Raw genomic sequence first — 13,370 nt, 5'->3', positions numbered from 1 at the left:
AGCCTAGCCGCGTACGGGGCCCCGAAAACCAAGCACCGCCTTCAGGCTTTCTAAGGGCGTACATTTTTGAGTTCACTTCTCACTACCTATTACAGTTTTGAAGGCCATAAAATGCCAAGATGGCACAAAACCCCCACAAATGACCCCATTTTAGAAAGTAGACACCCCAAGCTATTTGCTGAGAGGCATGTTGAGTTCATGGAATATTTTATATTTTGCCACAAGTTGCGGGAAAATTACAAACTTTTTTTTTTTTTTTTTTTTTTAACAAAGTTGTCACTAAATGATATATTGCTCATGCATGCCATGGGCATATGTGAAATGACACCCCAAAATAAATTTTGCTGCTTCTCCTGAGTACGGGGATACCACATATGTGGGACTTTTTGGGAGCCTAGCCGCGTACGGGGCCCCGAAAACCAAGCACCGCCTTCAGGCTTTCTAAGGGCTTAAATTTTTGAGTTCACTTCTCACTACCTATTACAGTTTTGAAGGCCATAAAATGCCAAGATGGCACAAAACCCCCACAAATGACCCCATTTTAGAAAGTAGACACCCCAAGCTATTTGCTGAGAGGCATGTTGAGTTCATGGAATATTTTATATTTTGCCACAAGTTGCGGGAAAATTACAAACTTTTTTTTTTTTTTTTTTTTCACAAAGTTGTCACTAAATGATATATTGCTCACGCATGCCATGGGCATATGTGAAATGACACCCCAAAATAAATTCTGCTGCTTCTCCTGAGTACGGGGATACCACATATGTGGGACTTTTTGGGAGCCTAGCCGCGTACGGGGCCCCGAAAACCAAGCACCACCTTCAGGCTTTCTAAGGGCGTTACAGTTTTGAAGGCCATAAAATGCCAAGATGGCACAAACCCCCCCCCAAATGACCCCATTTTGGAAAGTAGACACCCCTAAATTTAGGGGTACACTAGTGAGACTAGGTAATAAATGGCGGGTGCCCTGAAACTATAAAAAAAAACTAACCAACCAGCGTCACCTGTAACAGTTATATGGTGATCACTGGTGAAAGGGTTAACTAGGGGGCAATCAGGGGGCTTTATGCGGTAGTATATGGGGGTCCCTGGCGCTATAAAAAGCTGCAGCGAACCTAAATACCTACCTGCCTAACTAGCGTCACCTGTGACACTAATACAGCGATCAGAAAAACGATCGCTTATTAGGCTGGGTTCACACTGGAGCGATGAGGGAACGCCACGAATGCGCGGCGGGTTCCCGCATCGCATGCCTCCCGGCGGCAGTTCACACTGCCCTATGCGAACTGCTGGGAGTGTCAGTGAAATGTTACTGACACCCCCAGATCAGTTCGCATATCGCAGTGCGATCTGCAAACTCGGATCGCATGGTGTGAACACCCATGCGATCCGATTCTGCTGCGGGCCAAAAAAAGGGTCCCGTGCGAATTTGCGGCGGGTGCGGCGAATGGCTGAACTCGAATCGCACAGAGATCGGATGTGATTTGCACTGCAGTGCGGTGCGAATCACATTCGTTCTCATAAACCGCTGCAATGTGAACCCAGCCTTAGTGACACTGGCGACGGGGGGTGATCACGGGGTTAAACCTTTATTGGGGGGGTTAGGGGGGTACATTAGAACTAAAGGGGGCTAACTCTAACTGCCCTAACAGTTATTACAGTCACAAATGACACCAATGCAAAAAAAAAAAAAAAAATGACATTGGTGTCACTGTGACTGGGGGGCAGGGGTAATTGGGGGGGTGATCGGGGGGTAAAGGGGGGGTGTGAGTGTGCCTGGCATGTTCTACTGTGTGTGTAGAGTGTTGGTGCAACTCACCGATCCGCTCTCCTCCGTGTCGGAACGAAAAATACCGACACGGAGGAGAGAATACATCACTTCCTCTCCTGTGTTTACATTACAGGAGAGGAAGTGATGTCACCGGGGATTTCTATTCGTCGGGAGCGATCGCGAGGGGGTGGCCATGAATGAATGGCCGCCCCCTCGTCCCGGATCGCTCCCGGACGAAAACCGACCGCCGCAGGCACCGGGCGGGGGCCCGATCGGGCCCCCGACCCGCGGGAGGCAAGGGACGTACATGTAAGTCCTTATGCCTGCCCGTGCCATTCTACCGACGTACATCGGCGTGCGGCGGTCGGCAACTGGTTAAGAAAAACAACAAATGCCCCAGCTCAAATTTTTTACATTTCAATGATTTTAGGAAACCTAATTTTCATTTTTTTTCAAATATGGTTCTGTAATTAATGAACCTTGACATTTACATTTTCTGAAATTGTGTGGGAGGTTCAATATACCCACATGTCTTATCTCAGAATTGTATAATATTGAAGCACCAGCATTCTTTTTTATATGAGATTGAAGCAACAGCATTCTTTTTTGCAGTTAAAGTAGTTGTAGTTGTCTCCACAAGAAACTCCTAATATCCTCTCTCTTTTTGTGCCACAGTAATTGCAGTGTTTGTTTTTTTAATAGTGCTGCTGTGTGGCCACGTGGTTTTCTTTGCTTTCATTCCAATCAGCAGGGAGTCCAGTGGGAGGGGCTGTTTTTCCCCACTAATGTATGTAAGATAAGTCAGACGAGGACTGAGGAGCAGGGCAGGGAGGTCATCTGCTTCACGCAGACCACGGAAATAGCAGGGTTAGAGAGAGATACAGACACCCTGCACAGAGAGCAAGATGACGGAAGGATGTAAACTGACCACACTATCATGGATCGGCAGCCTACAAAACATAGCAAGATCATTATACAGTTTATCAAGGCTTAAAGAGACAAGAACATTTTTTATTTATTTTAGATTTGAAAACACTTTTAACACTTTTAACATTTTTAATGAGCTCAAGTTGTCTAATATATATTAATATAAATATATATATATATATATATATATATATATATATATATATATATATATATATATATAAATAAATAAAAAGCAGCTTGGCTTTAGCAGAGGTAATTCATGGAACCACTTAAACTCTTTGCTTAGCCAAAACTTTTTTATGTTTTGGATATAACGTAGAAGGGTTATAACCTCTATTTGGTTGTTATTGCTGTCTGTGTCCCCACTGGAGAGATTCGCCCTCTCTGTTTGCCCTGGTGACCAGTGTCTGCGGTACAGAAAAATCTTTCATTGGGTCAAACTTTTCTAGTTGAAGCGGGACTTAAAGTGTTTAAGCCACTTTCAGCGATAAGATGACTTCAGGCTGCCTGCTCTCCCTGAGTGATATCTCCAGTGGGCAGGGCCGAGATTCCCCCGCTGATGTCAGCCAGGGAGGTAGGGAGGAGATGAGCTGAGAGCCTGGAGAGTCATGTGATCCCTGAAAGACATTGTTTTTAATAAAGCACAGGCACTTGGACACAGCTTTTTATCTGACCGAGGGGATGGTATACAGATCAGTTAGTTTTGAAGCAGTGGGAAGAGGAGCAGATCAGCGATAGTGAGAGATGACAGGCAGGGGTGGGAGGGGGAAGGAGGACAGAGGAGACACAGGGAGAGCTGCAGATAGCAGCGTATGACGAGAGGCACGTACTGACTCCGGTGTCGGTTTTCTGCAACCCTGATAGATTGGAGTCAGCACAGAGAGGGGAGGGTAGAAACAGGCAGGATCAGCCAGGTATTTTAGAGGATAGAAGGGGCCAAAATACACAGCACAAGCACTGTGCTGTATAAAATGCTTTAAAGGAACAGGATCTTTTTTTTTTTGTGGATTAACAAACGCTTTAATTGCCTTTTCCCTTTTATACATCCCTTTACCTGTTTTCCTGGATTCTCTTAAAGGCATATTCACCTGCCCAGTGTTGTCCTGCAGCGATCCGGTGTTCTGGTGTCAAATCCTCTGTCCCCCAAATTTCTCTTCAGCCAGGTGTTTTTTTTCTAGGTTTAGGCAACCCGGCCTCCCTAACCCGGTAGCTCTGCCCCTCTGTTTGCTTTGTGAATGGGCTTCCTTTTTGAGATATGTGAAAGGTTTTCCCTGGGGGCTGCAAAAGCATGACGTATCGTTCTGGCTTAAACCAGAAAGATGGTGGTGGGTGGGGCTACCATAAACAAAATAAAAGCACAAGAAATGGCCCCCCTCCAACAAAAACTCAGTTCTTAGTACTGTGCAGGTGAGGGAGGAACCAGAACCAGAGATTCCAAGTAATTTTACAGAGTCAATTGTCACTTTAAAACTTAGAGGCTATGTCCTCTCTTTGGACAGATCTCCTCTTGCGTTTCGCTGTGTCTCTGTAATAGAAAATGAAGGGACATCTCCTCCATGGTAAAAAAAAAACCCAGAGTCTTAACCAATTCTTACTCAATCCTACACTTAAAAAATAAATAAATAAAAGATATTGACTCTACATATACTTAACTGCACTGAGACTCAGTTCACAGGTAAATTCATGTGGAGTAATCAATACGTTATGCAGTAGTCATTTGACCTGTTTGCATGATATACATATATATATATATATTTTTTTTGCACTACATATTTCCTTTGAATAATTGTTTGTGATATAATATGTTATGTTGAAGCACACATCATCCTTGGAGTATAGACCTTGGTGTTTGCTATGTACTGATATGAGAGGAGTAACATTCCTGCTGTACGCTCTCAGCTTCTGCTCTTTAGTTCAGTTCTGATTCAGACATACCCTAGGCTCTTGCAACATTGACATGCACATTTTATAGGCATTGTTGTCAAGAATTGGGGTTGTCCATTTGTTGACCTTTGAATGGCAGTGGCAAGCTGATGTGAGACAGCCACATCAACAGTCAAACAGTGTTTGCTTTTTGATAAGCCCAATCCTAATTTCTTTGATAGTTGAGTGTCTTTATTGCAAGTCTGGGTACAACTAAAGGAAATTAACATATCCCTCTTATGGAAAGGTGATTCATGCACCAGACAAATGTAATGCTTGTACTTTTCAGTAGCTGGTTCTAATACTCGTCATTTTGTGTATTTTTTAACAATTTAGCATTCATTCCTTTCCCTTTTCACAGGTACCGTTGAGGTATTTACTAGCAATGCTGTATATTAACTTCACCCCTCTGTGGGATCCGGTTATTGAGCTTATTGCGTAAGTAAATTATATTCATTCTGGCAATAACTGCCTATGACGTGACTATGTAATATGTTTTTTTTACCTTCAACTATTGATGTTTTAATAAATAATCCAATTGTGAACATAGCACTTCCTGCTTGACACATTCTTGTGGGAAATGTTCCATTAATGTAACATTATGTGCTAGATGGCTCAGCCTGAGAAAAATGAAGAATACATTCACTGGCTGTGTTCTCTGAGAGTAAACTTAATCCCATATTTTTTTCTAGGTCTCATGCAAATGAAATGGAAAATAAAGCTTTTTGGAAGGTGTTCTACGAGCAATTGGAAAAGTCTGCTGTTCATGCTGGTAATGTTTTACTCATGTGTGAAGTAACATTCATATCTGATTATAACTGCGTAGGAAAAATATTTTAATATGCAAGTGCTGTGGTAATTCCAAAGTTTAAATGTGTCAAAGTTGAATGACTTATAAGATCCACTTGGCTGGTCCGTCAGGAACTAATACTATACTTATTGATGAGTGGTCAGAGAGACCTCTGTTTGACATGTTAAATGGGTTAGGACTGTGCCCACACTGTTCCAAAAGGAAATCACTGGTAAAGTATAAGTAAAGTAAAAACTTTTTCAATTAGTATTTTCGATACCCCCGTAAGGTTTTGTCTTGCCCCTTTGGGGAGATTTCTCTTTACTTCTTGTTCCATAACCAAACAGTAAGTAAACGAAAATCCTTCTAAAGCAAGGTAATCCTTGGTTATCACCAAAACTATTGTGCCCTATGGAATATGTTCCCACCATTTCCAAAAATTAGGATTTTCATTTACTTTCATTTATAATGGTTAATGGGCCAAAAAGAGAGGGTGAATCTCCAACAAGTCCATAGACAGCAATAAAAACCTAACTTGTTATGAGTTCTAATCCCTCTCCACTCTGACAAAAACTAAAGAAGAGCATTTAGTTATACTTTAAGCAATTGGTCTTACTGTTCTTCCTAAAGCCTAGTAGCATACGAGCCGAATGTAAGGCAACATCGGCCAGTTCAATAAAAAACCAGCCAACATTTGGCCCATGTGTATGGCAGCTGGTCCGACAGAAGCCGGCCGTCTGGCTGACTTCTGTCATACAAACCTCCTGGAAAACCAGTACCCAACCGGCTCCCGATCGGCGGTCTCAGCCAATGGCTGAGAGCACTCACCTGCGTATTCTGACAGGGGACCCCCTCTGTCCCCCTGTCAGAACACAATAATAACATAATATCATTGTTAGTACAGTGGTTCTGACCCGAGCTGTCAGGGTTTTTTTTTGTTAAAAACAAAAAAAAAAATAGTGCTGTTTACTAGGCTTAACTCTGTAATTGGGTATCTTTCAACTGATACCTTTACTGCACCAAACAAAATAAACACCGAACGCAATATATGATTACTTTTTTTTTTTTTGTTTCTTTTTATTTGAATCTATGGGTTCATTTCATGTATAAACTAAACTGCTAAATGCTTCACCAGATACTATTAGTACAAGCAGAACTCTATTCATTTTTGTATACTCTGTACATTCTATGACATTGAGCTTGATAGTAGGCGCACCCCTAACTGATCTTGCTTCACTCCTTGGCTTATCTACAGTTGTGCTCATAAGTTTACATACCCTGGCAGAATTTGATTTCTTGGCCATTTTTCAGAGAATATGAATGATAAAACAAAAACTTTTCTTTCACTCATGGTTAGTGTTTGGCTGAAGCCATTTATTATCAATCAACTGTGGCTACAGCAGAATAAAGTGAAGGTTCTGGAGTGGCCATCTCCATCTCCTGACCTCAATATCATTGAGCCACTCTGCGGAGATCTCAAACGTGCAGTACATGCAAGATAGCCTGGAGGCTTTTTGCCAAGAGGAATGGGCACCTGTGCCATCTGAGAAGATAAAGAGCCTTATCCACAAATACCACAAGAGACTTCAAGCTGTCATTGATGTTAAAGGGGGCAATATACAGTATTAAGAACTGGGGTATGGGTCATTTGGGTAGTTTCTGTTGCCATTATGATTTAAAAAGAGTAAACGCAGTTGACCGATAATAAATGGCTTCAGCCAATTACTAACCATGAGTGAAAGACAAGTTTTTTTTATCATTCATAGTCTCTGAAAAATGGCCAACAAATCATAATTTCTGCCAGGGTATGTAAACTTATGAGCACAACTGTATAAATCGATGAGAAAAAGGAGCAAAGCGGAGTGGTTTCCCAGTGCTTTAGAAATGATTACTACACCTGATTGCCCTTTTCCTTTGCTCAGTCTTTCATAAATGGGCACTATTGGTTAGTGTCATTAGTCAAACCATCAAAAAATTTAATTTATTATATTGCAGCCTACCAATTCTTAGATATGGTGATTGCATTAGTATCTTTTTTTAGCCTCTAATCCCTTCCTCTCGCAAGTAAGTCTGTTATTTTTTAACTTTCTTTGACAGACCAAGCTGTGCTTAAAATGGTCAGGTTTTTTTTTTATTTTATTTTTTTTAATGTCCAGCCAACACTCAAAGTGTTGGCTGGAGTTCGACTTTAATTTATTAGTCAAGTCCTACTAAATCTGCTAGTGCATCTAACACTATCCTCTCCCCAAATTGACAATGCTGCTGTCCAAGGTAGCTCTGTTTCTCCATCATATAGTGGAGCCCACCCTAAGACCTGTGATGTGTAACTGGCTGGATTACCAGGTGAAAAAAAAAAGCCCTAAACATTTTTTAAAAATAATGTAGCCACCGCATATAGGCATTGGTAAGTGGCAATATATTACATTTTGATTTCTGGGTTTAATTTTGCTTGAGTGCTAACATGGAAATCATTTTTCAGAGCTGTGGTCATAAATGTTCTTTGGAGACATGTTCCCTTTCTTTTTATAGAGAAGGAACTTAAGGATGAGCAGCTAAATGAGGAATCAACAAACAGTCAGAACCACGGAATTGATGTTTCTAATGCTGGAGACGTCGGAATCTTATATGTTGATATGCTGAAAAGCAAAACCAATATAAATGACAGGACTGATTACACCAATTTTCGTTTCCTGCTTTGGAAAGCAATGTCACTGTTTCCAGACCGGGTGGAGCCGAGGTCCAGGGAACTTTCCCCTCTCCTGCTCAGGTTCATAAGGTAAGACTGTATGCTATAAAAAGAGCCATGTATCACTACCTCACACTTAGTGACAGTAGCTGTATTCTGCATTTCTGCAAATATTCTGATTTTGATATCTCTCAAAGGGAACAGTATTCATTTACCAAAAATATTGTGAAGAAATCATACGTATTGATTTATCCATTCATGGTTGGGATGGTTAATCAGCAAGAGAACAAGTAGAAAGGGTGGAAAATTGCAGCGTGTACGTTTCCGTTGTTAATTTGTCTTGTTTCCAGCACTATGGTAATTTAAGGGGGTTGTTGGTTGATGTCAGCGATACGCAGATCCCTTGAGAACGTGCATGTACACAAAATGCGTCAGTAGGGGCATATGCGCTGATGTCCTCATTCTGGGAGCAGCCGACATTACTGTGAGTTTGGCCAATATGTTTTTTTTTTTGCTGCAGCATTTGTATCTGCTTTTAGCTATATGATAAAATACTACACTCTATTAGTACCAGATGGGCTCCTGATGGTGAGCTTTTTTTACACAGCTTATGGCCTTTTTGGATTCCTCCATCTAATCGCTAAACAAAGCTGGGATACCACTTTGCTCCATATGAGCAGTTCAAGGCATACTTTTGTCTGGCTACTGGTGAGTGTTTACATGGTGGAGGCGCACGGCTGTTAAGGTTATTTTCACTATACCGGGTGGAGTGCAATGACAATTTAATGCTGCAATTTCACTTGTTTCTGGTGAGCGGTTAGATACACTACACCACTGGAGGATTCTTAAAGTGGAGGGCCACCCTAAAAAAATAAATAAATAAATAAATAAATACATTAATATTCTTAAAAAAATATAAAAAAAATTTTTTGGGGGAAAAATCAATATATATATAATTTTTTTTACTTACCAGAATGGACAGGTAAGTGTCCTTATGACTTTTAGAAAAAAAAAAAAACGGCCAGAACGCCCCTTTTAAGTCACGTCAAGAATTGTTTTGGCATTAATATTTTGAGACTGTACCAAAATATTTTGGATCAAATTTTATTATATTTTGTAGTTTGTGTATTTATAGTGGACCACTGCACACCATTTATATGTTTCTTGTCAAGTAGAAAGGGCAGCAACACAATGGGGTTGTATGATACTTTTAAATATGTGAGAAGGTGATAGCAGTTTGCCTATGGCTTCATGCACACAGGTGTATTAAAATATTCCTAGCTATGCTGGTTATTTCAGAAAAATCCAGCTTTAAACATGCATGTTTTGACAAGTGCTGCCTGTTTATAAGCATATGTGCATAAACACATTCTGTTGGATAGAATATTTATTCTGCCAACTGTAATCACAATTATGCCAGCAAGCTCCTCTCTAAATGCATGGGGCATTTTAATGCCCCTGCATGCTAATCTACAATACGAAGCTAAATGCCACAGTGCCATGGGCATTGGCTGAAAAAAAAATGCATGATGCCATTAAAAGCATGTTCATGAACCTAGTTCTTGAGCACCCAGAAGTCCTCTGATATCCATCAAAAATCTTTGTTCAATAAGGCTGTATTAAGTTCAATCACTAGTAGCAACCATTCATCTTGTATCTGGACTCCAATGTCCTATAGTCTGATTAGATGCTGCAATTTACTTCACTTAAAATTGTTACCAAAAAATTGTGAGATTGTATTAACTGTCAACTACAACCACCAGTTTCAAACTCACTTGGACCAATTTAAGAATGCATATGCCCTACCTGTGGGTTCCCCATGGAAGCTGGCGCTCTAGTAGGCATTTTAAAGTTGATCCAGGGAGAATCCAATTGCCTCTTGGGGGGGGGGGGGGGTTAGGAAGGAATTTTTTCCCCTGCTGTAGCAAATTGGAGCATGCTCTCCTGGGGGGTTTTTTTTTTGCCTTCCTCTGGATCAACTGTGGGCATAAAATTGGGTATATTGGATTGTACGATATTTTTTATTTTTTTATTTATTGTTTTTAAGGTTGAATTGGATGGACTTGTGTCTTTTTTTCAACCTGACTAACTATGTAACTATGCATTGCTACTACAATTATTGCCGCTAACTGCTAACGGCTAAAAAAAAAAAAAAACAACTAACTCCAGCCAAATGGCTGCCCTGCTACATTATGAAAACAGTGGGTATCTCCCTCAGCATGGGCGCCACTTACAGAACACTTTGCATTTTCTCAATTAATGTAGAGCATTCTCTGATTGGATGAGGTGGGTGATGACATCACAGGCTCCATTTTATCCAATGAGAGACTCCTTTGCCTTCATTGAGAAAATGCACAGTGTTCTCTGTATGGTATCTGTGCCATGCGGACTCTGGAAGCTAGCAGCAATCACTTTAGTAGCAGTGCCTACTACAGTGAGTTCAAGCTTTCACAGTGATTGGCCAGATATGGCACATGCATGCTTACACTGGTCCAAGATGCAAATATATCCATACCTAAACCTTTGATTTAAAACTTATCATCATTACAGGGGTTGGGTAGAAGTGCCGTTGCCACCACACTGCTAGGAATTAGGTTGTGATAAACCATTGACTACTTTCTCTAGTCATTGGTTAGAATGGCTGCCAAGGAAGACTAAGTAATAGATATTATAAAAAGAACTTTCTTGGAAATCAGAATGTTACACAACAAGCAGTTAAAAGCTCCTTTGCAGACCTCGTTCAGTTGTAAAATAGAGATATGTAATCACATATAACTATCTCCATATGAATTTTTATGATTCATGGTCGAACTCTTGCATTGTAAGTCTTGACATTGCCATACAAATATATAGTGACAAAAGTAATTGAGTGCAATGAAATGCCTTTATTTGTTTTGTTGTATATAGTAGTGGTTACAGGAATGACCTTTACAAGGTTTGAGTTGGGTTTGGCTGCTTTGGAGGAAGGTCTGTGCTTACTGTTTGAGGATCTTTGTGGCTCTCTGTGATTTGAAGTGTAGGAACGCTAAATGTAAATCATCTGAAGAAAATAAGTTTAACTTTATTTGCACAAAAGTCTGATTTGAAAAAAAAAAGATTTTTAGCAAATAGAAATGTAAACATCTTGTCTTCAGATCAGTTAATTTGGCACATTACAATTTATACATGACACTTTTGTTGATTTTTTTTTTGTAGGCTAGTTGATGTCTCTTTTATGTTATCTGCTGCTTTTGTTTACTTTTAGACTGTTGTTACTTGAGCTCTCAAGCTCTATTCATTATTCCCACCTTCTTAATTGGCTGTGGGGTAATGGGTGCACTGATATCTTAATGTCATTTCGTTTTTAAGGAAATATAGCTAGTTTTCTTTGTATGTGTCAGATACAAAGACAGCTTTGTATATTGATTGCAAAAAGGTAAATTATAGCCAGGAGTCTTGCAGTCATTTTCATATGATATGTAAACACTGTGTGTTACAATGCTCCTTTTCAGCAATGAATATTACCCAGCAGACTTTCTAGTAGCTCCTTCCCAGGATCTTCGCAAAAAGGGTATAGACAATGCAAAGAGCGGAGTTGAGGCAAAAAGTGGAGCTGAAGAAAATGCCACGCTAGATGAGGATACAGTTATGGAAGAGGAAGACAATGCAGAGTCTGACGAACCCAGCAATACAGGGTTGCAAACAAAAAAAACAAGAAGAGCTGCCTCAAAGTGAGTCTGAATAAGCCAAATATGTGAAGGCTTTGTAATAAAGGAAAATAAATTATGTTTGTAGAAAAATGTTTTACTGACATCTTTAAAGGCAAAGTTCAGATTTTACAAAAAATAACAAACGCTTATGTTTTTCCAGGTAAAAAGAAAATGTGCATTTATTATTTTTATTTCTCAGGAGCTTCAGTACAGGCTTTCTGTTTGAAAGCTCTAGGAAGTGTCGAACTATGAGAGCGCTCACCAGTGCCCCTGCATTTTATATTCTATATTCACAAGTTTCCCCCTTTTAAAATAGAATTGAAAGTATAATAAAAATTTGGCCTGTCATTTATTGTGTAACTGTGTTTTCATATTTAGCTTACAGACCTCTACGCGGTCAATTTTTCTAATTGAGTATGATAGTTTTAGAAACTATTGCCATTTTTTATTATAAGCCGTTTTAAATATTCCTTTATATCCCTTTTGCTAGCTCTGCTGTAAGTTGGATATCAGGTGAAACTTTTTGAAATGCATACTTGACTGGAAATTTGTTAAAGAAAGAAACACCATATTTTATTCCCTTTTTATGTTTGCAAGAATGCAAACTCAAGGACTAATCGATTTAAAATTAGCTTTAAAAGGACAGATTTGTCTAGTTGAAGATAAAATATTACTTGCATTATTATTACTGTCTATATAGACACTTTTTTTATTTGCTGTGAAATCTTTATGCATAAGGTTCTGTCAGAGTAGCGTTCCATTATCCTTTAGGCCCCTTTCACACTGACGTCCCGTTCAGGCCCCCCTGTCAGTTTTTCAGGTGGACCTGAACGGGTGCTCCATAGAGCTCTATGGAGCGTCGGATGTCAGCGGTGACATGTCCGCTGACATCCGACCCGCTCCGATCCGAAAAAGTGTGACGGAGGAAAAAGCTATTTTTCCATCCGTCTGCGGATCGGATCGGGTGACGACGGGCACTGCGGTCCGTCGTCATCCGATCTCCCATAGGGGAGAGCGGCACTGTGACAGGTCCGTCCCTGCGCAGTGTGCAGAGACAGACCTGTCATCTCCCTGCTCAGCGGGGATCGGCGGAGTGATCCCCACTGAGCAAACGGATATCCACGGGGCGGATCAGAACTGATCCGCCCCGTGTGAAAGGACCCTTACTGCCTTTTGACCATTTTCACATTCAGAATATCAGTCTTTTTATTTAGAGCAGGTACATAACACCTTTTTTGGGCCACATCCCACCTTCTCATTCCTTTCTTGTGGCCCTCAGCCAGTTCATAGTTAATATGGCTCCAAGCTATGGAGTCTTTATTTCCTCAAAACTAAATGCTTCCCTAATCCTCTTTCTCGAGGATAGACATTGTAAATTACACTTATCACTATATTCATTTTGAAAGTGTTATTTTTCTCTGAATTTAAGAAGGTGCAGCCCTCAATAGAAATCAATTACCGTATATACTCGATTATAAGCTGACCCGAATATAAGCCGAGGCATCTAATTTTACCACAAAAAACTGGGAAAAACTTATTGACTCAAGTATAAGCCTAGGGTGGGAAATGCAGCAGCTACTG

At 40.3% G+C, this 13,370-nt stretch overlaps 1 protein-coding gene across 1 annotated transcript in view; it reads left to right on the top strand.

Annotated features, from left to right (window-relative positions):
* UTP20 (UTP20 small subunit processome component) overlaps positions 1-13,370 on the top strand; it is a 134,727-nt gene that overhangs the window by 36,763 nt on the left and 84,594 nt on the right. The window contains exons 19-22 of the mRNA XM_077472259.1: positions 4,986-5,062; positions 5,317-5,396; positions 7,944-8,190; positions 11,592-11,810. Coding sequence (XP_077328385.1) covers positions 4,986-5,062; positions 5,317-5,396; positions 7,944-8,190; positions 11,592-11,810 — 623 coding nt within the window. The remainder of the gene's footprint in view (positions 1-4,985; positions 5,063-5,316; positions 5,397-7,943; positions 8,191-11,591; positions 11,811-13,370) is intronic.

Source organism: Lithobates pipiens, unplaced genomic scaffold (assembly GCF_037356315.1).
Source record: "Lithobates pipiens isolate NorthernLeopardFrog02 unplaced genomic scaffold, aLitPip1_a1.2 Scaffold_8, whole genome shotgun sequence".
Classification (NCBI taxonomy): Eukaryota; Metazoa; Chordata; class Amphibia; order Anura; family Ranidae; genus Lithobates; species Lithobates pipiens.
This window is presented reverse-complemented; position numbering and strand designations above follow the sequence as displayed.